Source organism: Buteo buteo, chromosome 1, assembly GCF_964188355.1.
Source record: "Buteo buteo chromosome 1, bButBut1.hap1.1, whole genome shotgun sequence".
NCBI lineage: Eukaryota > Metazoa > Chordata > Aves > Accipitriformes > Accipitridae > Buteo > Buteo buteo.
Window position 1 is genome coordinate 59257714 of NC_134171.1, and position 26711 is coordinate 59284424.

At 41.1% G+C, this 26711-nt stretch overlaps 1 protein-coding gene across 1 annotated transcript in view; it reads right to left on the reverse strand.

Annotated features, from left to right (window-relative positions):
- The window catches only part of COL25A1 (collagen type XXV alpha 1 chain), a 317436-nt gene extending 291773 nt beyond the window's left edge, over positions 1-25663 (reverse strand). Inside the window, exons 1-2 of the mRNA XM_075032675.1 lie at positions 24854-25663; positions 24236-24305 (exon numbers count right to left, since the gene is read on the reverse strand). Of these exons, the coding sequence (XP_074888776.1) occupies positions 24236-24305; positions 24854-25213 (430 nt within the window). The 5' untranslated portion in view covers positions 25214-25663. The remainder of the gene's footprint in view (positions 1-24235; positions 24306-24853) is intronic.
- Positions 25664-26711: the final 1048 nt, after the last annotated feature.

A 26711-nucleotide genomic window follows, 5' to 3' on the forward strand; every position in this document is an offset into this window, starting at 1 on the left:
ATCTTGGATTTACTCCTCTGAGGATGGAGTCCCAGAAGCTGCCTCTGAAGTTTCATTTCTTTTCATGTTTAAAACCTTCATTTACAGGCATAAATAACAATGGCATAATCATTAGCAGCAACAAAGCTCAAACTTCATCAAGAACTTGCTGTCATTCTGATAACAACTCTCAAAATAGAAAGGCTTATCTACAAATTGGCATCTAGCTTTCAAATTGCGGATTGTCAATGAAATCCCTAAATATATTTCCCAGGTCTGAAACGTGACTGTTGTTAAGACACTGGTCTTAGTGCTTCATTTTATATGTGCCCATAATGGTGCTTATTTGGTTTATAGGGATATCTTGATCCCTAGGGTTTGCAGCAGCAATGTAAGTACGATTTCCAAAAATATTAACCCATGTGCTGGCTGATTGACAAATAGCAAGTTTTAGCAGTCAGCAACTTCCTCTGAACAGCTTATTTCAGGTGAAAGTAATTTTAAAGCATAATTTTGGATACCAGTTTAGATGGTAAGCTGTAAGCGCCCACCACAAAAGGCAACATCTCTACCTAAACACCACTCCAAGAAGCAAATTACTACAGGTTGCAAGGGTGTTTTGGTGAAAAATTACTGTGTTCACAGCTGACAATTATATTTTCATTTTTATGTTTGATTTACACATAGATATATCTGTATCCAGTCTATATTTTTCTGCAGATCTGCTACTGTCCAATAGATACAGCAGTAAATGTAGAGATGTTCTTAAGAAAGAAAAAAAAAAAAAGAAAAAGAAATCAGTCTATAATCTATTTAAGAAGAAAACCCACAACACCAAACAAGATAATTTTTATTTTCATGCACACTATTACCATAAAGCTTGTGTAAGTCAAAACATATAAGTCATTTCACTGGCAGAGACCTCCGTAACATGAACTTATGAGGGTTAGCATGGATGAGAATGATTAGCTTTGTAACTCATGCAACAATTCTGATGATGCCTAAGGAGAAATAGTAGCCAGCTTACCCTGCTGTTGACAGGACTAGGAATAATCATATTTTTTGTCACTGAAGTCAATTATACTTCATGTCTTCATACACAGACGGAGCAGACAGTCAGTGAAGTTGTTAATTTTACAAGCCAGTTTTTAGAATTCAGCCACACTTTAAAGTCATGTTTGTTTAATCACTGCTGCCACCTCATATATACAGAAACGATGCCAACAGTACTATGCTTTTGACTGCAACCTTTTTTCATAAAAGGCACAGAAAGCACCAAGCTTGCTCAAACTGTGACTCAAACCAAATAGAAGCTCCCCTTACTGTGAGGCCCTTGGTTTTTCTGAACCTAAGGAGCATTCATCTATCATTCCAGCATTTAGCTAGCCATGCCAACTTCTTAAAGTTTTAAGGAAGACATAGGGAGAAATGAGGAAAAACACATCAGACTTAAATTCTGTTAAATCTTGCAAAAGGCTTCCCATTAAATTAATCTGTGAAGAACAAAACAGGTAAAGAAGGTTTATGGGGAAAGAGGAATAAAGAAATACAGCAAGCAGACCCATTCCAGGTTCCATACATACGTGAAAAGACAGCTTTTTCAAGTGTTCCCGTAAGATATTTCCTAACAATTTCAGAAGTACTGAAGATTTGGAGAGGTATATTCTATCCTAACTCTTATTAATATGTTTTATTGTTCATTATCTACTGTATCAGTGATCATAATTTCAGAATACACTGTGTCAAAAAAGAAAAAAAACAACCCACAACACAAAAAAACAACTACACACAGTTTCTCCAAACACTACCATAACGTATTGAGTCAGCAACAGGACACAAGAAAAAAAGCACTATGAAACTTAACTCACACTCATACCTCCTGTGGCATGTTTGCTTTTTTTACTTGACAGTCTACCAACCAAGCATTTACTAGAGCTGTACTTGCTTGACTTCCGTGTAAAAATATCAAAGACACACACAGACTCACTGAAATCAAACTAAGAATTATTACCAAAAAAAACCCACATACATGCCAAATAGAAAGAAACCAAACACTGGCAAGCAAGTCTACAAAAATTTGGTCACTATGCTACTAAAACAAATATATGTGCAAAAAGCATGCTCCTCTCCCCCAAATCACGTTAGCAGCAGGAATGGTTTTTTTAAGTTTTATCTTGACAATTTAGAGAATTACCCATCAGCTTTAAAAGCTATGAGCTTCTTGAAATAAAATCATCTGACTGCAATATTTCAGTACAACCATACCATGCAACAACAGTAAACTGGAAAAAAAGAGTACTGCCAACCTCTTACCTTCTCAGGACCTTTTTCCCATACAAAAGCAGTACTTCCCAGCCCCGGCTTTTGAGCTATGTTTCTCCTTTCTGATGTTGGGACAAAAAAATTATACATTTCTGATATTAATGTTACACCTATACCTACACGCAGTCTATCTTTTAAATTGAATTCAAGTGTAAGATGACAGTGAACAAATCCTGGGGTTCTTAAAAGTAGTATCTATGAAAGGAATCAATGAAGCAATGATATCTGCCACAAGCAATGAATCAATATTTAACTTGCAAGCCGTTTAACTTTTGAGCAACTGACAAACAACACTGGAAGTAATTTCCAAAGATCATCTCGACTACTTCCATAAAGTAAGAGCAAAAGTTATCAATATCACTCCTGACAGATATTTACAAGTCTGTTCTTAAAAACACCTTGTGATGGATTTGCTATAACCATCAAATAGAATGGGTTCTGCTGCTTACATTGTCTCCTGCAGAGAGAACAAGAAATAAACACACAGCTTACTTTTCCTTCTTTCTTTTGCAGTTGACTTTTAGGTCTTTGAAAACTTACTCCTCCCCACAGTTGTATCTGTTCTAATCTAAACCACTGCAGTTCCAAAACTCCCTTGTACCCACAGACTTTCTTCTGATGGCTGTTGTAGCTGTGCTCTGGACTCTCCTCATTTGAGGCATGTTTGTATTTAAATGCTTCCCAGAACTGGACGAAATTCTGCAAGTGGTACCTTACCAATTCAGAGTGGAAGAGCTATTTCAGACAGACAGTCTGTTTCGATATACCTGCATGCTGTTCGTCATTTCTCATAAGAGTGTGACACTTCACTTATGCTCATCTTGCGGTTGACTATAAACCCCAGAAATTTCTTTGGAATAGCTACTTTATCAGTGTCTGTACAGAAAGCTTATTTACATCCAAAATATTTTGTACCCAGCCTTACTCAACTGTACCTTACTTTTTTCAGATTATTTCTCCACTTCAGGAGTCTTGTAACCCTTTCAATTGTGAGACATCTGGATTCTAGTTCTGTCCTCAAATATATTTGCAGATCCTCCCAGGTTGTTCCAGAAACTAAGACACACAGAAAGCAACCATGGAAGGAAGAAAAAATGTCTTTCAATTTCAGTGTAACTAAAACACTTCTCACTAGCTCACCTGTTAAACCAAGAATCAACACAGTGCCAGATAGCTAAAAAGAATATGTAGATGAGTTGAAATATGCAAATCATGGCATGAATTATTCTGGTGAGAATATGGTACATAAAGGGGAGGGGAAAAAAAAAGTTTGCTATAAGAACAGGGTGTGCTTTTTTATTTTTGGTACTATACCATTGGCAAACAATTCATTAAAACAAGAAACATGCAGGAAAAATGCAGTTTTCAAAGTACTACTGACTTAAAGAGAACAAATTTTATCCTAAAGTAACTTCTTTTATTAACTTCTAATAACTGTGAATATCTAAAATATTACCATAAAATAAAAAGTTATTCACTTGTCATCATTTGCTTACGAGAACCCATCAGACCTCCAGAAAAGTGCATTAGAAACTTTGATACAATATAAAGTTACAAGCCTAGGTATTTGGAAGATGTTAAGAAATCCAGTGGGACAATAAAGGATCATGCAAACCCAACCTGCTAAATTTTTATTTACTTAAGTGCAAAAAGGAAAAGCCAACTTTGATAGACATCAGCAATAAATGAGATATGATCCAGGCTACATTTGTTACATGAATAAGACTTACTTTTTTTTTTTTTTTTTAATGCTTCAAGACTAATGGAAGGCAGGGGAAATCTGTAAATTTGAATGTGACAACTGGAGATTCAAGTGCTAATCTAAATTCTTAAAGCCAAAAATTCAGGAAAAAAAGAAGAGCTATAAGCATATATGCATGGACAGGAGTGCACCAATATATCTGTATAGCTGCACATGCAAATAAGTAGCTAAGAACCTAACACCTCATATATATGTAATACCTACCCTATTAACACATCCAGCCAACAGCAATATACATCTGTTTGGGGAACTTGCACCTTCTTTCTAGAAAACGCAGTCCAATCATTATTTTAATGGGCAAGAAGAAAGTAACTTAGAAATGTCTCACCTTATTAACCAAGACTTTCTTTCCTGCCTCTATGTCCTTACATCTCAACAGCCATCTCTACATGCAAAGGAGAATCTCCCTAGAAACCAAATAAACAACAGAAGTGCAAATGGCATGTTCTGCCTCCTAATTCATCAGGAGCACTACCTCAAAAGCTTTATTAATGACAGTGATTCCTGGTGGGAGACAGGGAGAAGGGAACTTTACACTGAATACAGCTTTGTTTTTTACTTATTAGCATGAGTTGCAATGCTGCCAAATAGAAAAAAAAAAAAAAAAACAAAAAAAAACCACACACAAAACCAACTCTCTCATCTGCAAACAAAACAAAACACACGTATGAAAGTCATAGAAGTCACTTTTTCAAAGTAACTTTTTTTCATGTATCTTAACTATAATTTGCTTAAATAAATAGAGTTTCTAATTCAAAATCAAGGTCAGTCTAATAAGTGTAGTAGTGATGGTAGAGTACCACAGATCCAGCAGGAAAAACACACTGAGCAATTTTAAGCTGTTTGTTGTAGTAGTATAAGGGGTTTAGAATAAGCACAATGCACTGGAAATCCAGCCCAGCAACAACCCAGATCTTGTATACTGTGCAAAACAGATCGTAACCCTTGAAAATAAAGTATTTCAGTATGAGTAGCACTCCATCACCAACCATTAAATATGTAAAAACCTTAATGCTGGATTTATCAGCTAGATATCTAGTTTGTATCCATCCAACAACAAAAAGCAAATGACACCAATGAATAAAGGCAAATATTTTTCAATAACTGTGGTGTATTTCAACAATTCTGTGAAGTACTTCATCATATGAATACTGCAACTTTCTCTAGTTCTCATTCAAATCAAATGAAAATATTTCTACCCAATCAAGCAATATGAGATCAAGTCTCCAGAGAAAAATCATTTCTGATTCCATATTGCCCTGGTTTTGGCTGGGATAGAGTTAATTTCTTCCTAGTAGCTGGTATAGTGTTATGTTTTGGATTTAGTGTGAGAATAATGTTGTTAACACACTGATGTTTTCTGTTGTTGCCAAGTAATGTTTAGACTAAGTCAAGGATTTTTCAGCCTCTCATGCCCAGCCAGCAAGAAGGCTGGAGGGGCACAAGAACTTGGGAGGGGACACAGCTAGGACAGCTGACGCAAAATGGCCAACAGGGTATTCCATACCATATGACATCATGTCGAACAATAAAACTGGGGGGAGTTGGCCAGGGGGTGGCAGCCTGCTGCTCCGGGACTGGCTGAGCATCAGTCAGCAGGTGGTGAGCAATTGCACTGTGCATCATTTGTTTTGTATATTCTTCTATCATTATTATTATTATCCCTTCCTTGTCTGTCCTATTAAACTGTCTTATCTCAACCCATGAGTTTTACCTTTTTTCCAATTCTCTACCCCATTCCACTGCAGGGAAGTGAGCGAACAGCTGTGTGGTGTTTAGCTGCCTGCTGGGTTCAACCAAAACATACAATAAGATAAAATTTCACAAAGTTAGCTGCAAGGAGCTGTTTTTCCTCTCACCTTAAGGGCGCACACTTGGATAAAATGGGTGATGACTTCTGTAAAAAGGCTAGAAGGAAACACTAATAAGACTCTGAGCATTCTATTCCTCCACTCCCTTGATACCCTGTAAGACCACAAGCATCTAGTAATGCTGTACAGCACTGAGGGACGCTTTTTTGCCTAGAGCCAATCTCCTGTTTCGCTCAGTCATTTATCAAACTTTTAATGAAAAACTTTCTTGTGAAAATGGGGGCTTTTTTGGTTTTGGTTTGTTTGGGCTTTTTTTAAAGTTTCACTTCAGAAAAATCAAGAGTTATTTGTTCACAGACAAATTTTTTTGCAGTTTTCCATCACCTTTCCTAGCAAATAAGGCTCCAAGACTTTGAGTTCCAAATTTATATAAGAATACTATAACTTCCAAGGGTAGAACGTTTTTGCCAGTTCTCTTTTTGTTTAACAAAATTTCCACTGATTGTCTGTTCAGCGATTTATTTGGGTTTTAAGCAAAAAATTTGGTTTATCTATAATACACAACCATATACCCTAGCTCGGATGCCAAGTTTTCGAACAGTAATTACTGAAAAATACACTAAATGTGAGAACAGGTTAGAAAGAGAACTTATTGCTAACAACACTAGTAAGTACACTTTGACTCTACAGCTCATCTTTTCGGGCAAAATTTTTGAATCATTGTTTCCATTAAACGTATTCAGCTGTTGGCAGCCAAGTAAACCGGCAAGATCTGTATTTACTCTTACTCCTGATGCCTACAGTGAATGGACAAATAGAAGTGATATTAACATATTATCACTAAAAGATATTGTCATTGACCACAGTAACAGTTGTTCCACTCGGAGAAAAGGAAAAAAATAAATCATACTAACTTTAAGTATGTCATGTAGGAATAAAGACTCCCAACTTCAATCTCATTATTTTGTAACAGTTCTTAGCTGACAGCAGAATAAGAAATCAATTCTTTCTCCCTGTAGTTAAACCAAGAGGGATTTTTAGACTCTAAAAAGGCCAATGTCAAAAGTTCATTTTTTTGTACACAACTGAAAAAGAAAATTAATTGAATGGTAAGATGTAGCATATTTAATGAATGCAAATGAACACAAGCTGCCTGCTGTTGGTCAATACATCAGCAGTTATACTTTGCAGTATGTTTAGGAAAATTAATTTCTTATGTACCTTCTTTGCTAATCAAAGAGCATGTAATTAACTTTGTGGAAAAAATTGTCATTTTATTCAGTTCAATCATTTGACAGCACAATTAAAAAAAACTAACTGTATTTTATCAAACCACAAACAACAGGGATTTGGAACTACTGGTTCTAGCCTTCCTTTTGATTGTATTTCAGAAAGAAAGTGGGGGCTAGTTATATAGAATGTACATATGTATACAATGACATCCTTTATGAAGCTATTGTTTTACCAAGAACACTGTTTCACTTCACAAAAGGGCAGTCTTGATCTCTCAACAAAGCAGCTGAAAGGAAAGTAGCAACAAGTAAATGTCCCCTTGCTGTGCCTACAAAAAGTGTATGCTCCCATCATGAAGCAGCCATGCAATCTCACTTGGTGTGGATGCAAGTGCTGGTGCTATTGTATATTCTGCATACTATCAAGTGGAGAAAACCATCTGTCCATTTGCCATCAAAAGGGCCCCCACGAACCTCTCCTCACAGATCACTATAGACTCCTCCCAGACTTTAAACTGATGGCTATCTGTCACAAAAGTCCTCCTCAAGCCACTTTTACTCAGCAGCTTCATAGGGTTTAGAATGAGGTGACCAATCACAGCCTAACAAAAAGATTAGTGTGCCTGAACACACACAACACAATACAGAGACGTGAGTAACCCTCTTTGCCATCTCCAGCAACACAGCTTAAAGAACACTGAAGGCAGTCAACGAGAGATAATGCTTGGGCATCTGAAAGAAAGATGACAAATTGAAGAGGTATCTGTCTTCATTTGAAAACAAGTGTTCTTTAGAACCAGCAGGAATTTTCCCAGTCAGAAAAATTTTAGCTGCATTAGTCCCTATCCAAGTGCTATTATTAGTAACTAAGCTAAACAATTACAGTTCATCTCAAACTATGATTAATGGCAACATAATAATATCGTGCCCCACCAATCTTTTTCTGTAAAGTCTCACACTTTACAAGACAAACACACATGTGATGGGAATATGTGGTCACTAGGCTACTAAGCCAAACATATAAACAACATGCCTCAGGAAAAAAAGAAATCTGGGACCATAATTGAAATCCGGTTCTAGCAAAATACCAGTCCACAGGAGGGATCAGAGTTCAGACCCTAGCTGTTGTCCCTCCTGCTCTACACAAAGCAAGAAATCAAAGAGAGATAAAGGACTTACAGCAACATGATCAAGCAAGGAGGGATGATAAGTCAAGCCCATCCCTGTGCCTTTAGGACTTCAGCATCAACTTCTACCACAGAGCATTGGTCTGGACACTTTAATATGTTTCAATAGACACAAATAACATGCAGAGTGTGGTAGCTCCTATGGGCTTTGTGGAACACTGCTACAGCACAAAGGAAGCCAGCATGTGCACTATTTTCATGGTTCTGCTTGTGTAGTGTTACTACCAGACCAGAAGAGAGTGATGTAGAATTGGAAAGAGTTATGATCATTCCCTTGTTTAGGGAATAACTTACTACTAGTTCACACCAGCCTCCATCTTCCTATAAATTCCTTCCTTGTCAGCTCCATGCAGCAGGATAACACCCTCTGTCAGGAGGACAACATGCAGGTCATGCATTCTCCCTGCTCACCATTTTTCAGTAGAAGTTGAGGGGGTGTGATGACTACTTGCCTATACACATCATCTAGGAGACAGCCCAGAAATAAGAGGCACTTACCCCACCTTGTGCCATTGTTCAAGTCCCCAGCCAATCTGTCCTTTAAGCCATTAAATCTAGACATCTTAGATGAGCACACAATGTCTACAAAATGTGCTTCAGTAGAAGACATACCACAGACATGTCACCTTTTTTTTTTTCCCTCTTGACATCACTGCATTTGCTAAGCTTTGAGAAGCCCTTTCAGCAGTTTACACTTCAACATATCCTGCTGTCATCCACTGCTCAGACTGAGTGAACAATAAGTACTATCTGAGATAACCCCTAAATTACCAAAATCCACCCTGAGCTAACCTTTCCCAGATGCTGCACAGAAAAGCTGTATGGTAAAATGTTAAGAGGAAAAAAAAAAGTAAAACAGTCTTTTAAGACTGTGTCAAGCCTTAATTCTTTATTAGGCTATCTTGGGAGACTGTCTTAGGAAGCTATGAACAAACCAGGTGCCTTGTCTCTACTATGGTGTATTCTCCCTCGCTTATCTCAGTCTTTGAAAACTAGATTTTTCTGAGTATGGATGTTTCTTTTAACAACATAGGCTGAGTTATTCTCCCCTCTGCTAGCACACTCCTGAAGCACGTTGACAATAACTTCTTGGTGCAGGTACTAAGGGAGCCCACTAGGAAAGGTGCCCTCCTACTTTTGTTGTTTGTAAACAGAGGGGGACTTGTGGGTGAAGTGGCGATTGGTGGTTGTCTCGGTCACAGTGACCATGAAGTAGTTGAGTTTCACGTCATTGGTGATAGAAGAAAAACTGCCAGCAAAACTCTGACAATAGATATGGTGAGAGCAGACTTCAGGCTGCTGAAGGAGCTAGTCAGTAAGGTCCGCTGGGAATGTGCTTTTGATAGTATTGGGATCCGTGAAAGCTGGTCACTTTTTAAGAGCCATCTCTTAAGAGTGCAGGAGCGGGCAATTCCAAGGTGTTGGAAGTCAAGCAAGCGGGGCAGAAAGCCAGCTTGGCTGAGCAGAGATGATCTAGAAGGAAAGCGTATGGACGCTGGAAGCAAGTACAGGTGACATGGGAGGACGACAGAGATGCTGTTCGCCACTGTAGGGAGAAAATTTGTGCAGCCAAAGCTCGATTAGTGTTCAAGGTGGCCAGCACTGCGAAGGACAACAAAAAGGGCTTTTTTAAAATATGTTAACAGCAAAAGGAGGATCAGAGATAACATTGGTCCATGACTTGATGAGGTCGGTCACCTCACAAATAGGGACGTAGACAGAGTGGAGACATTTGATGCTTTCTTCACCTCTGTCTTCAACACCGATAATGGGCCCTGGGACTCCAGAGCCCACGGTTGGAAGACCGTGACTAGGGGGATGATAAACTCCCAGCCAACCCTGAACTTGTTTGAGACTTGCTGCTCCAGCTGGATGGACATAAATCTATGGGGCCCAATGGGATTTATCCCAGGCTACTGAAAGGACTGGATGATGTCATCACGGGACCTCTCTCCATTATTTTTCAATGGTCTTGGGAGTCCAGAGAGGTCCCAGCTGACTGGAAGCTGGCATAAGTCCTCCCAGTTTCCAAGAACAGCAAGAAGGAAGACCGTGGTAATTACAGGCCTGTCAGTCTCACTTCAGTGCCCGGTAAAATTATGGAGAAAGTAACTCCGGGCGTTTTTGAAAAAAAAAAAAAAAAAACACTTGAGAGACAACACAGTCATTGGTCATAGCCAGCACAAATTCATGAGGGTAAAGTCCTGCTAAACCAACTTAATTTCCTTTCATGACAAGGTCACCCACCTAATTGACCAATGGAAGCCAGTAGATGTGGTGGGTTTGGATTTTAGCAAAGCTTTTGATAATGTTTCTTACGGTATCCTTCCGAACAAAATGTCCAGTATACTAGCTAGACAAGTCCGTAATACATTGGGTGAACAAATGGCTGATGGGTTGGGCTCAGAGAGTTATTGTAAATGGGGTTACAACAGTTGGCAGCTAGTCACCAGTGGGGTTCGCCAGGGCTCAATTTCAGGGCCAGTGCTCTTTAACGGTTCACAAATTATCTGGATGCAGGAATCAAGTGTACATTAAGTTTGCCGACGATATTAAACTAGGAGGAGCTGTGGACTCCCTTGAAGGTAGAGAGGCCTTACAGAAAGAGGTGGATAGACTAGAGAGCTGGGCAATCACCAACCATATGAAATCTAACAAAGGCAAGTGCCAGATTCTGCTCCTGGGACAGGGTAACCCTGGTTAAACGTACGAATTGGGGGACGAGAGGCTGGAGAGCAGCCCAGTGGAAAGAGATCTGGGGGTTTGGGATGATGGCAAGTTGAATATGAGTCAACTGTGTGCCCTGGCAGCCAAAAGTGCCAACTGTGTCCTGGGGTGCTTCAAGCACAGCATAGCTAGCTAGTTGAGGGAGGCAATTGTCCCACTCTACACTGCACTGGTGTGGCCCCATCTCAAGTACTGTGTGCGGTTTTGGGCTCCTGAATAGAAGGAGGACATCAGACTATTAGAGTGTGTCCAGAGGAGGGTGACCCAGGATGGTGAAAGGTCTCCAGGGCAAGACTTATGAGGAGCTGGTGAGGTCACTAGGTTTGTTCAGCTTGGAACAAAGAAGGCTGAGAGATGACCTCATCATAATCTACAACTTCCTCAAGGGAGGCAGTGGAGGGGAAGGTGCTGATCTCCTCTCTCTGGTGACCAGAGACAGGACACCAGGAAACGGAATGAAGCTCATCAGGAGAAGTTCAGATTGGACATTAGGAAAAGGTTCTTCACTGAGAGGGTGGTCAGTCACAGGAACAGGCTCCCCAGGGAAGTGGTCATGGCACCAACCCTGTCAGAGTTCAAGGAGCATCTGGGCAACACTCTTAGTCATATGGTTTAGTTTTAGGTAGTCCTGTGAGGAGCAGGGAGTTGGACTCAATGATCCTTATGGGTCCCTTCCAACTTGAAATATCCTGTGATTCTATGATTATTCCAGATTTTGACAGTCCAAACAGGGATCTTCAACTTTTTCATACCACTGCAAGCAAAGAAACTTACAAAGTGCAGTGGTATGAAAAACGTTAACTAATGTTTCCATAAAGAAAGGAACATTTAGGTTAAGCACACAGTGACTTTTCAAGCATAGCGTCAGGAAAGCAGGGAATGTGAAAGCTAGTTCATAGAGTTAAAAGAACAGTCTGAATTAAATAGAGGGATCACTTATTGCACAAGTATGAAAACCTATTTGAGTAGAAAAACACGTGCATATGCAGAATTCAGTCATGTTGGTAAGGAAATTAAGATGAAAGTCCAGCTGTATATATGGGGGGTTTTTTTCTATTCCTCAGAACCAATGTTTTGAACACTTCCGTAAGATTTTTTTTTTTAGTAGCTTTATCTAATCACTTTAAACAATCAACAATCCTCAGAACAATACTCATTGGGTCTGTGAATTGAGATGTGAGAACATGTAACTTTCCCATAAATACATTTAATAATTTCTACTGTTCAGACTGTCCCCAAGTGCAGCCAGAACTCTTACAATATTACAAAACTAAATCTGTATTCCTAGAAGTAGATATAGACATAATGTTCTTGCCTGGAAATTGGAAAGAATAAGCGATAAACTGAATGGTAAATAAATAAAAAATAGTATTTGTATGATGGAAAAGTACTATACATCAAAGCTAAAGTAGATGATAACGGCTGCCCATATAAACATGTATGTACAACTACCCAAAGGAAAAAAAACAACCAACAAAATCTAAAAAAAAAAAAAAACAAAAAAAAAAACCACACAAAAAAAAAAACACACAAAAAAAACCCAAAACCAAACAACACTCCCCAAAAAAGCCTGAACAACAACAAGGCCATGCTCCTCTCTCAGATTCCAGAGTAACTACTGATTTCAGTTAAAATCTATGGGCCTATTAATGTGCCTGAAGTAACATATATGCACATATCAAGTCTGATTATTGTCACTCAGAATTCCAGTTAAAGGCTACCTTCAGCTAAAATTAAAATAATGTTTGGATATCAGAAATTGTGGTAGCAGAAGAAGCTACTGCTATCCTTGCATAAGTGATCTGAGCTGGAATTGCCCACCTGTTCAATTAAGAATGTTCTTCAGGGTTGGGTTGGTTTTATAACAAAACATCCTTCTAAAGAGTTCTCAAAAGGTTACTTCAGTTGCAAATTGATGTTTTCACAACTACTTTCACATGTGATGATTCAGCAACCTAAGGAAAGAAGAAAGAGCACTATACAAGATCCCATTTCAGTATCCTCAAAAAAACCATGTGACTGCCAGCAATGATTCTTCAACAGATTCTATCTGATTACATCCTGTACTACTGATCAAAATGGAGCACAGAGAGATAATTACCAAAATTAAAAAGGAGAGGAGAGGAATGCCTTGGAGAGAAAGAAATTTCTGCTCCTTAAGACAGTAACTTTATTCAAAATTGTGAATACTTTGTACTTGTAAGTCTTTAGCACACTTTAGTTAATGTATTTACATCAATTCTATTTTACAGAGGGAAGAACTCAAATATGTTCTACTCCACTTTCACAGTCCTGTAAAGGAATACAATCACAATACAGAACTGTTACTTAGTTGTCCCTGCTGTAAGTCATTAAGCACAATGTTTCCTCCAAGGTGCACTTCTTTAAACTTGCTATGAAAGCTTTTTCCAGAGTGTTCCAGAGTTTTCCAGTTGTTGTAATACACATTGAAAACAGATTAATTTCTCCTCATTGTCCTAAAATGGACTGGAATTGTTTGGAATACATCAAAAGACCACTTTGTAGCAGCAAATCCATTTTAAGAGACAAAAAAAAAAAAAAAAAAAGTGAGGATCTCAGTCTTGCTGTATTTCTCCCTCATTGCTGGTGGTTCAATTTTCAAGACTCATGCTTCTTTTAAACTGGCCACTCTAATGGCTTATGTACTGCCTCTTAATTGAATACACTAAAAGAAAGTCCTCCTACTGCACATTAGGATGTGGCTCAGCCTGGAATTCAAACTAAGGAATTATGCAAAGCTGTCCTAAAGTGAAATCCACAACTGTCAGACTTAAATACTAATCTCCCTTCACTAAGATTAGTCTCCCTACACTAAAGAAATACAGTGCACTTACATGCTTGCTGCATTGGAAAAACACTTCATCTTCACATACAGAAACATTTCCAGCCTTCTACAAACATTACTGTCATCATTACAAAGACACCAACCCTAAGTAAGTATTGACAATGGCTGTCTAAGCACTGGTTCATTTTAAACCGATGCTGTGCCACTGTGTCTTTCAGCCTCTCTGGTTCATCAGTATTCTGTGTGCCTACTCCCAGGAACCACTTGGGAAACATATGCAAGATGATCCTTACTGAACTGCAACTTCTTCATAAACAAACATAGATAGCTACAGCAAACACCGCAATCCATTTCTGTGATACCATTGCATTTGTAAGTGCCAACTAAAGCCATTCCCCAAGCTGCATATAATTAAGTGACACAAAGAACTATCGAGCATCCGCCAGGACAGAGAACAAAGAAAAGCAGAGTTTAAGCTCAGCACTGCCATAAGGACCACCTCAACAATGACTCCACTTCGGTCTACACTTGAGTATGTTGGCACAGAGCACATCTCCTGGTACAAGGACCAAATTATGAGTCAGGAAGTATTTTTACTGAAGTTTGAGACAGCTATCCTGCCTGAGAGGTGAAGGGTGTGAAATCAACGGTATATTAATCACCTCTATGTCAAGCTGAAGTGACAGTTCCCAACATTTGTCATCCTTCAACTGGCAGTATAGCAGTAGAGGTGCAAACATTAAAGGAACATTTGATAAAAAGCAGCAAAAGAGTTGACAGTACAGAGACCCTCCAGCCAACACTTAACAGTATTTTTCATAGTGATGCCATTGGGCATTATCTAGATGTAAACTCTGTGACTGGAGAACAGAATATTAATACAGAGACTATGGAGATTATCCTTTCAATCCGCTGCAGCTATACCCCTATGCTCAGGTATCAAAGCTTCCCCTAAGAACATCAAGGAAATCAGAACAGGAACTTACTCAGAGGGTACGGGCACAGGGCAGGGAGGAAGAGGAAGGGCACCTTCAAGCAGCTGGTTCTCATATTCTTAAGAGAACATTAGAGGTGCCAGCCAAAGGAAATACCTCCTCAACTTAAGATGTATACACTTTGACTTTCAGCACTGCAGTCCTCCATGAAAACCCTACTATCATCCAGCTGAAGCACTGATATATAAGAAACCTTAGGTCATTTCCTAGCAACACAACTAGTACTACCAACACAAGCTAGGCCTTAGTCTACAGCCAGCTATGCTCTTGCTCGTACAGACTGTACATGATCTTAATCACAGGAATATCTTTTTAGAGAGTTTATTTAGTATCCTTCACATTACAGAGTGCTGTTCTGTTTTCAGATACGCATACACAAATCTGTCACTGAAATGGCAGCCACACCTCTGATAAAAGATTTTGGTCTCCAATTTTCAATACAGTTTCCTGGTTTCAAAACTCCTGTGTTCCTCATCCTCCCCGTCACCCACCCCCCAATTTTAGAAAAGGTCTTTTAAATAGAAGTTTTTCAGCATAATCTTAAGCTCAGCGTGCTAAGAATGAGTTTATACTTATGGAAGGAACCTCATTCACAAGCTAAACCTCTAACATACACTTGTAGTGTGATTTTTTTTTTTTCTGTGCTATTATATTGACAGAAGTGATATTGAAAATACTCAAGTGGAAGGTAAAATAAATGGATTTTTCTTAAGACAGCACAAACTGCAAACAGCAGAACAGCAAAGCCCTTAAAACTACTTCTTTTCTACAGCCTTCCTCCCATTATATTTACCACTGTTACTCTACAGCCCCTTACTCCTAAGAGTACTAAAACTCTTCAAAAGGGTAGGAAGAGCCAATTTCATGAGCTAATTGGTTCTGCTTCTTTTTTAAAAAAAAAGAAGAGCAAATAAAACACTTCCACAGATCTTTGCTGCTCAGAGGGAGCACCTCCCAGGTACCAACAGACTGAGGTAGTACCAGCAAAAGGCAGAGCCAGCTATTGCAGTCAGCGGGAAGCAGGGGATCAGCCACCCAGCTTTTTGCAGGTTTTCCCTACTATAGTGAGCTATATTCTACACTACGTCACCCTGACTTGGCAGGCAGCCTACTGTCCGTCCAAGTTATGGCAGAGCATGAAAGACTACCAAAACCATCATACTGCTATGTTAGACAGTACTGCATTAAAGAGGACCAAAGATAAAAGGGAAAGATCTTTTCATACCCTTCTCCTCAACACTTCTTCAGCTGAGCTTGTAGAAGAGTCACAGAAGGGTAGGGGAAGCTACTGAGAGGGACTAATGTCCACCTTTATTCCCTGTACAGCTCCTTTTCAACCTCCCCAAAAACCTGTGAGTTTGTGATCCACTCTCCATTGTGAGCCCAAACAAGGCATATTAAGCAAAGGTAAACATCTATGGAAAAAATCTATAAATCATATTCCTAAAAACCCAAATTTAAATTCCTAAGCACTTAAAAAAATAAGCAAATCACTAATGAAATTTTCTAATATACTTGCCCAACACACAATAACTGCAAGATAAGTTTCATGCATGACCAGAACTAAGATGATCATTCTAATGCCTAACACAAACTAAACTAAAAGTACTGGGTTTAATAGACCTCCATCTATTTCCTCATGTAATTCATCTGTACACGTTCTAAAGAAAACTATACTTTCTTTATATTTGACAACTACCTGCTCAATTTTTAAGACAGAGTAGGACAAATTATTGTTGCTTAAAGGCTACATTGCTTCTTGGCTGAACATGTCTAAGCAGAAGTCTCAGAAATCATTTTATTAATTTTTAGAACATTTTAAAAGAAAAAGTAACATCCCAGTTTTATCACCTCTGTTATCACACACTTTCTTCATTCTGTTTATTGTTTCTTTGCCCTACAAAGGGCTGTCATCATATCTTTGATAATTGTAAGAACATATCTTTCCCATAAAAAGATTTACATGAATGTATAATAACTTCATATTTCTAAAAAAAAAAAATCTCACCAGGCATCACCATCATCTGTTTCAAAGCCTTCCAAGCACAAGAAGAAACAGTTCTCCCCAAACATGCATGCAATACTTAGAACTGCATGTAAATGCCTAATCCTATAAACATACAGCTGCACATATAAATGAGAACCAATTTCAATACACCACCACCACCCCGCAAAAAAAAAAAAAAAAAAAAAAAAAAAAAAAAGAAGAAGAGGAGAGGAGCAGAAAGGATAAGTTTTATAGCATGCAACACAGACAAGACTGTCTTCCAACATATTTTAAAAGCTGTTTTAAGGTGAGCGCAATGATCAGCGTTTTCTTCATGAACACAAAGGATGAGACAAGTGGTTTACTTCACAAATAAGGAAACTGTAGCTTGCCTGTTAAGAACTAGGCAACCTATGGAAATGTTTAAATAGTAGATTATTTTAGCTTAGGCACATCTATGCATTAGCAGTTTCTTGCACTACACATTTACCTGTTTACAGAGCTGCACATTTTTAACTGAGGAGACTACCTACATGAGGCCGCTGAGCTTAATCACAAAATTAAGGCAGATCCAACAACTTGTTGAGCCATAACTGACTAGACACTGCAGTTGTGAACCGCATGGAAGGAAATACCTGACAACGATGGCCTAGATACATTTGCTTCAGAGCCCAAAATCATGAAAAAGGTGATCTCCTGGGGTATCAACCTGACCTGTATTTCTAAGGTTGTTCAAGTCTACATAGAGAAAAAATAGCTATATTTACATGAAAGGTACATAGGAATCTTGCACTTTCAAATTTGGCACTCAGTTCTGAAAATTTGTCCTGACATTTATTTTTATTAAGATCTCATGAACAGCTTCTGCTTAATTTAATCTCATGAAAAGACCTGAGCAGATGAATTTAAGCAGGCACTGCTCTACTGTACGTCTAACCAGCAAAAACATGACAGTCTGCAAGCTTCCAAAAAGCAAGCCCTCAGCATTGTGTTCACTATGGTGTGTATTATCTAACTGCAAGCTGCAGCTTTAATCATACAGAGGGAAAAGTGTTTCTTCCAGCCTGTGTTATTCTATGCCTTCTTATACCTTCTTAATAGTTCTAAGTAAGCAGTCAGATTTCCTTTTTGTGGCTGACTTAGGAAATCAACTGAAACAATTAAGGGGAAAAGTGCTCTGTGTAGACAAGCCTTGCTGAAGAAGCTGTAGTTAGCAACATGACTCAAGTTCTGCGTGTGTTAAAGATGGATGGTTTCACAGGGTTGGTAACTTGAACATACTAATTATATGATTCTATGTGGTAACCTAAAAGGCCCTATAAAGACAGCTTCTGTCAGTCATGCTGTTTTCAAAGCCAGCTGATTTTTACTGCGTTAAGTATATAAAAAAAATAGGCAGGTAAGCTGCAGCCAGTAAATTTAGAAGGGAGCGAGAAGGAGGACGAGTGCTGTAATGCAGGTGCAGAAGTGCTGTTCTTCTGGCAACATGTTCCCAAGAACCCACTAACCTTTAAGGAAAGGGGCAGGGGGTGAGTATTGCTGAACAGAATTCAAGTTATCCAAGCTTTAAAGAGTCTTTAAGGAAATAGATGCATACATTTAACAATTTAAGAAAGAAAAAAAAAAAACACCACACACACACTAAAAGCATTGCTCCAGAAGTGGGCTTAACAGCCACTTCTCACACTGCAAGACTTGCTGTACTTGAACTGCTTTGACACTTCAGCAGTTTGAGATGGACAGCTGCCACATGGAAGGTAATCTAAGAACATATATAAGAACATATATAATATGTTCTTATATTAACATTAATCTCATATAATATAAGAACAGTTAATGCAGATAATCAAATCTTCCTTTTAATATGCCTTGTTTGACAAAACTGTGCAAGTTCAATAAATTTTAATTCAAGTCATAGAAAAACCTTTTGTTAATAACACTTCTGCGGTCAAATCAACCTTTTTTACACCACCACTGACATCAATAATATTACAAAAGACAGAAATCTGGTGCAGTCTGTTGTCAATCAGGTCTCCTTTGAGCCACATTATGTTTCATTCATCATGCTGCACACCCTACCTCCTTACCCAGAGGGAAGGGAATTAAAAGGTCACATCTTAGCCAATAAAATATATTTAGCTATTCTGTGGGGAGAAAACAGTATCTCTAATCAGTCATCCAAACAAGACAACAGACTACCCAGAAGGTTGCATGCTGCTGCACATCAATAAACATCTTTATCTAGGAACTGAAATGAAAAATATCAAACCAGTGAAGGTATGAAAGGGGAACTCAAAGCCCTGTCAGAAAAATTACAAAATTAGAGCTGAGCGCTGCATTCAGCAAATAGATGATACAGACATGGCAGAAATAAGTAGTGCTGGGAGCTAGGTTCAGCTAGCACACTCTGGAATTTTAAGTAACAGGGAAAAACACTTTGGATACTTTCTATATCTCTTTATATTTTCTTTTGGGTCTCTCTACTGGTAAACACTGAAGTCAGCTCCTCTTTTCTTTACCTCTTCAGTCTTTACAGAACTGCTTCACTATAATCATAATTTAAAAAAAAAAAAAGTAATACCCTGCTGATATCTATTTTGGGATTCTTTTAATCCCCAAAATTGATTTCTCCTCCATTCTTTCAGCCTCACTAATTGAAATGCTCCAGGAAAACAGTCCTTATGGAACATGTGGAAATAAGAAAGAGTGCCTAAATTGTACTTCCACTGCATGTCAAAACAAACATTAGGTGTTTAAGAAGACAAAAACAGTACTGTGATGCTAAGAAAATACATTGATTTTTGCCATCCATGCTGCTACCAAAATACATACAGCAGACTCATCATCTTACTGAAGAACTGCTGCTGTAGAACAGAGTTTTCCCACTAGAATTACTATAACCAGAATAAGACCAGCTGGTACTCTCTATCCTCCCAAAAAACCCTTGGCCTATGGCATTTCATCTGCTGAATGAACAGGTTTATATACACACAACTCCAATGAAACAAGCTTTATAACCTGATCGCAACAAATTGCGTAGTGAAATAGGAGGTACTTCAAATGCCAAACCATAAAGCTCTTTAAGACTGGAGCAGAGAATCAAGATGACATGATTAAAAAAACAGCACAAAATAGCTGGCTAAGAAAGAAGAATGATGACAGCGTCCATGCCTGGAAAGGGTTTGAAGCCACAGGTATCTGAACACAAGGGGAAGAAGAATGCAAGTTCATTGATGGGGAAAAAAAAAAAAAAAACACAAGTGAAAGAGCAAAGGAAGAAACATTGCCTGTGGCACAAAAAAACAAAAGAAAATTTGTTCGGTCAACTTTGCCAGGTACCCATCAATGATGTTTAGCTGATGTTCTGGGGAGAAAAAGAAGGAAAAACAAAAACAAAAAAACCAAGCACACACTAAAACCTGCAAACCCCATCATTTTATGTGCAAGCTATAGTGAACATACATACACAGTGTGTTGTAGCAGTTAAAAAAAAATTTTTATGTTACGCAGTCTATCCTTTGTCAATGCAGAATTAAAGACATGTACGGCATATAGCCATTCCTACTTACATAACACTGTTTGCTCTTTTTTTTTTTTTTTGAAAGAATGAATTCATTATAAAGGTCTTCCTTAAAAGAGAAGGAAGAAAAAGAGTAATTGCTTCCCAAAACTGGCCAAAAGGGACATGTAAAACCATACACAGTCACTTGGTAGCCTTCCTGCTGACCAAGTTTGAACTTTCTGGTACTAATAGACTTGACTCCTACTCCTGCCAACACCATCTGACTCCAGGAGCGGGCTCTGAGGACCACTTACAGAATGAGACATCATGGCACATGACCACAAACGTCAGAACTTGACCCTTACAATACATAAAGGATCAATTCACTAAAACATGCAAGCATGTGTTAATTTCTGTCAAAGTCTACAAGTCCTAGGAATACATGTGAATGCTTCCTGGAAGAGGAAAGACTGAAGAATCCAGGAAAACCTAAGGCTTTCTTAAAACTCTATTGAATTGGGAGTATCCCTGTGCTTTCTGCATGTGTTACTCTTTCCACACTGGTATAGTTCTTGGCACTTGGCAAGAAGTATCCAGTACTGTGCTTGACTGTTCCTCATAAAAGCTGATTATGCTCCCACAGCCATTTAAAGGAAGATTCAAACGTATGAAAGAATTACCTACACACCTACAGGTTTTGTTCATCTTTTACAGTAGAGAAACATTAATTTACAATAAATAATAAATCTGGCAAAGGAAAATTAATTTATTATGCTTAAAATAATTTTAGCCACTCAATTTGCCCCTCAGTCCCACGTGCAGAAGGCTAACTGCCAGCAGGAACTGCAGCACTAGTTGCAAGCATGGGATTTAAGCTGGCACTCTTGTTAGAGCTGAGGTAATTTAAGAGGAATGTCAGCATGCATTTACTTTTCAAACTTTATTACTCTGCTTTAAGAGGAGAAGGAATGCCTGCTATTGTCATTTTAAAAATATTTACAAAATCTTTGGTATCTGGTTTTAGTCTTGCAGAATTAAAATCAAAACTCTAATCCACGCTGTGTTTCTTTTATAAGAAAACAATAATTAGAAAAACCACATTTAGTGAAAGCAAAGTTTTTAAAGAGAAACGTGACCACTCTTCACTCTAGACAACGTCCAAGGCTATGGTTGAATTAAAAGGAGCTACATGTGGACAGCTCTGCAAGCTATGAGCAGTTGTGAATCTGGCTGCCTTTGGTATCCGAGCCATTCAAAGCCGGTTTCCTTTGAACGTGCGAGTTCCTACCATGAAGAGCCCCAAGGGGATGAACATCTCAAGCTAATGAGATCTACACCAGTTGCATAACTTTAATCCTAAACCAGAGGCCACGTTCGCACCCTCCGGTCTGCAGATTGAATTTCCTTCTCTTCTTTTGGTAGAGAACAATGTAACCTAGTTTTGAATAATCTTTATTTCTCTTTAAAGGGCAGGATGATGGAAACTGCCTTGATGGCCATTTGGCGGCAGCCTTTTCTCGCAGCATAGGGGTGTTTCAAAAAATCACCTCTGTACCACGAAGGCCTTCCAAAGTCATCTCTAACAGACATGTATTTTATTATTACAGAAACCCAGGGAGGAAATGCAGAAGCTGAGCAGAATAAAGCAGCAAAAGGGAACCACGTGGGGAAGTAGAGAGGCAATTTACTCTTTGGCTTCACAAATAGCAGGCAACAGAAAAACCGCTGAGTTTCCATGACACTTTTCCTATTAACCCAAATGCCACAGTAGTCCAAATTTGTAATAGCAGCATTAAGGATGAAAATAAAAGCCCGTCCTGTCCAGTCAAAAAGGAATTCTAATGAAGTGAACCAAATGAAGAAACAACAATTTATTCACTCTATCCCCTCCTGCTCTGCCTAACGGCTGCTGTTCGGAAGGCGCAGTACTCGGGGGGTGGTGCCACTCAGCCCTTGTTCTCTCAGACAAGGCTCCCAAGACGATGCCATTTTGAGGTAGGCACCTGTCCACCGGCAACAAGCATGAGAGCATCATCTCATTTTAAGCTGTCCAAAATGAGTCTATCGCATGGCAACATCCTTCAGTCACTACAAAACTTGCTTCCAAACTGAAATAGCTACCCAGAGGTGAAAAGCTCCCTATCACATTTCTAATCCTCATAGCAGCTAGTCCTCTCTGCAATTTATTTTTTTTATTTTATAACAATTCATATGAGTTTTCCTGATCTTATGAATCTTGCTCCCTTGAAAATGTTTCCCAGATCACTTTATTTTGACTTTCATCTAGCGAGGATTTCTACAACGCGTGTGAGAAATATTCTGTTGCTCATTATCAAATAGATAAAGGATACTTCTTAAGAAAAAAGGTCAGATAAAAATTGGTATAATGTGGAGCTCTAGTGGTAGTGGCGAAGTAAAGCAGCACATAACATCAACTGTGAAAAAGTAGATACTGATCTTTAGTATGAAAGCAGTAAGAGAAACCATTGTAATAGATGAATTTAAACAAGGAGAAGGAAAAGGGAGAGAGCTTGGCATCAAATTCAACAATGTTTCAGGCTCACAGAACACATCTTCACATACAACATGACGAGCAACCCTCCTTTTTAGTGCACAAACTTGAATCTTGTAATTTATTGCAGTTAAGCAACAGAGAGAATAAGATCAACACTGTATGCTCGTGTTAGCCTTAAAGGAAAAAACTATATCTAGTACAGCAGGAAACCAGTGTTCTTTACCAAAACTAGCTGGCAGTTGAGTAATTCTAAGTACTCTTTTAAAACGGTCCTAGTCATATATATCGTCCTTTTCATGCTAGCCGTGGTAACTCCTATATGAGCCAGTAAATACTCCGCGCTCAATTGCATCATCAGCAAAACACTGTCCCAACCACTGTAGTCAGTTTTAACACCAAGATTCGGTAGTCCTTTCCGACCGATGAGTTTGGCAAGAATTAAACCCTAAAACAGAAGAGCTCCTTCCTTATATACACAGTACTATCACACATACTATTGGCAAACATCATCAGCTTAAGTCTCGTTGACAGGCAATATTCCACCTGTAAAGGAGATGTCTTATTCATACAGAGTGGCAAGATACGTAAAACATAGTGTGTGACTGGTGTGCTTCATTACATGGAGGATGCTGGAATTCCTACCTCACCCTGTGAAACACTAGCATTATTTTCTTATCTTTTAAGACGCCATTTGAACTTGAGTATATATCAGCAGAAGTTTATAAAGCTAAAACAACATTGACAGTTATCAGATTGTCAAAAAGCAGCATGAAAAACATAGGAAACACTGCCTTGTGTGTGCACGAGCAACCGAACCCAGTATTAGGAGGCCCCATTTCCAAAGTCAGGCAACATCACTGGTTACATAAACACACACAGTTTTGAACCCTCTGTATAAAACCTGCAATCCCTTCCTAGGGGAACTGCTTTCATCCAAGGCTACAGAAAAATGAGACTGAAAAGCTCTTGTATACATTACTGCTAACTTGCAACGGACTCTCCACCTATTTCGACCCATGTTATAAATTGTTTGATATTTTACTGGGAACTTTTGTTCCACTTCCCAAGCTGCGCACACAATGCCTTGATTCAGTACTACCCCATCTAAGAGAGAATGTATTTCTTCTTGCTAGGGTAGATCGTTAACTTCTTCGTAAGTGTTATTGTTTGGCTTCACCCAGCCTAACCGGGGTTTTTAACCAGCATTAACTTCGATCCACTGCCACAGTGGAAACAGATGATTATGGGCTTTACACCTTTTCCACACAAGGTACAGCTGTTGATTGAAGAGGCATCCCCCGGATCCGACTCGGGTGTATTTGAAAAACACAGGATACCAACATACACCCCCACCCCCCGGCCCCCGAGTCGCAAGCCTCAGAGAGGAGATTTCCAAGCCGTGTCCGTTACCTGGTGGGCAGTTGCACTCTGGAGGCGCTTCTCTCGCTACTCGTATTTTTGCCAAGTGCTCGTAGGATTTCTGCGGGCGAGAGAAGCAACGTGAGGGCTCCCGGAGGGGGTTGGGGGGGCTCACGCCGCCGCCGCCCGCGCTCCCGCCCGGCGCGGACGCAAACCGGGATTGACGGCGCTTCCATAGGCTGCGCAACCAGCGATGACTTCTTCGCTTGGCCTCGACCCAAGGTGTCTCGCTGACTTCTCCACCCCCACAACAAAAACAAGCCCGACGCCACCGGCTCGCTCCCACCTCCGCCGTTTTTTTTTAAAAAAAAAAATAAAAAAATAAAAAAATAACAGACGCGAAAAGCGTCGGTGGCGTCCGCCCGGGGGACACCCGCGAGCCCCCCCAACCCGTCCCGGCAGCTGGGGGTGCCCCCGGCCCCCGCCTCAGGCCCCGCCGCCGCCCGGGGATGCGGGCTCACTTTCCCCGCTTCGCCCTCACCTCCCGCCCGGCCGGCCGCCCCCCTCATCGCCTCAGCCGGCCTCCCGCCGCCCCGCACGCCGTATCATCCCCCGTCCCCGTCCCGCACACACGCGGCGGCGGCGAGCGGCCACCCCCGTCCCGCACACCTGGGCGAGAAGTCGCTCCACTTTCTCCTGCATCATCGCGTTCAGCTGCTCCAGGGAAAAGCCGGGCAGCGGCGGGAGCGGGGCGGCGGCGGAGAAGCCCCCTCGGGCGCCCTCGATGGCCGCGACCCTGGCCTGGAGGTCGCTGGTCCGCACCCCCAGGTAGACGCAGGAGGCGGCCGCCAGCGCCGAGAGGAGAGCCGCCAGCGCCGAGCCGCACGGCCCGGCCCGCCGCGGGCAGCGGTCCCCGCCGCAGCCGGGCTTCCCGCTGCCATCCCGTCCTGCGGCTCCTCGGCTCTTCCCCAGCATGCTTTTACACCCTTCAGCTGCGGCAGCTTTGATTTCCTTTCCTCCGCCCCCCATGGAGGCAATTAGTTTACGAACAGCGGCAACAAAAGCAGTGACAATAAAGTACGAGAGGATAAATAAGGAAAACGCAGAAAAAAAATAGTTTAAAAAAAAATAAAAATAAACGCGGCAAGTAGAAGAAAAGCCCGCGACCGGCTCACACACACTTTCCAGGCGAAGCGGCGGCGCGCACCGCAGCCCGCACCGCACGCTGCCCGGCAGCGGGTCGCGACTCAGCCCCGCAGCAGGGGCGGGGGGGGGCGAGGGGGGGGCGAGGAGCCGAAAGCCGGCAGCAGGGCTGGGTGCGGGGGGCGAGCCCCCGCGGCTTCCACCCGCCCTTCCTTCGGAGGGAGCAGCGTGCTCTGCTAACGCTTTGCCACTTGTCAGAGAGGTTTTCAGCCGCGGGGCGGGAAGCGCTCCCCCCCGCACACACACACACACCCCCACCCCCCCTCCGCCTCCCGCTCTCCTCCCCGCCGCCGGCGGAGGACTTGTTGCTCCCCCTCCACCTGCCTGCCGGCGCCCAGCAGCCGCGCCAGGCGGGGAAGCCCGCAGGCAGGCGGCCGGCAGCCGCCTCTCTTCTTCAGCCCCCCCCCCCCCCCCGCCGGCAGGCAGCCCGCGCTGCCCCGCTGTCAGCCGCGCCGCGCCGCGGAGCCGCCGCCGCCGGCCCGCCTCCCCGCCCTCATTAGCATAATTTATTCACCTAGGCGGAGGAGGCGCGGGCTGGGCGCTCTCTTTGCGTAACGTGTGCGCGGGGCGTTAGACTAACGGATTGGGCTGGGGGGGGCGGGCGGTACCGTTTTCGGTGCTCCCGGTTTGTACGAGCGGGGAGGAAGCATCGACACCCGAGGAGCCGCACTGCGTGGCCTGGGGGAAAGCTGGTGGGTCCCTCTTCCTCTCCCCTCTGCCTCTCCTCTTCCAAATGGCGCGTTTCCCTCTTGCGGTTGGGTTCTCATCTTGGCACCACCGCAGCGCGTCTCCTGGGCAGCAACTTGGCGTGATGTTTCTGGTGCCCAGCAAACTTCGCGAACCGGGGAAACTTCTCCAAGCAGGACCGGGCTCTGAAGGAACACGTAGCTCACCCCGGCTGGCATTTACTCAGGTGAATGCTGACTACTCACAAGACACAAAGACGCGTGGGATGGAAAAGAGACTTGTCCGACTATGGCACTTCTCAGATAAAGACTTGAGAGTGCTGGTTTGTACTAGGAATCAAGTTTCCTTATGGAGTCATATTTGTGCAGTTTTATTACCTATTGTTTCCCAAGTATTCCAGCAATCACAACTGCCATGAAGACATGGATCCAAAAAGCTTTGTGGGTTTCAGTGTAATTACTTAGACTTTGAGTAAAGCGTACCAGAAGTGCACAGCTAGTCATTTAGTCTTCGTCATTTGTCTTTCTCCTTTCTAAAAAAAAATTTCTTGAACTCCAGTCAGGGAGAAGAATTCACAACTACGTAGCCCTGGGTGATAATTTCTTCACAATAAACAGTTAATAGTTGCGAGGGACAG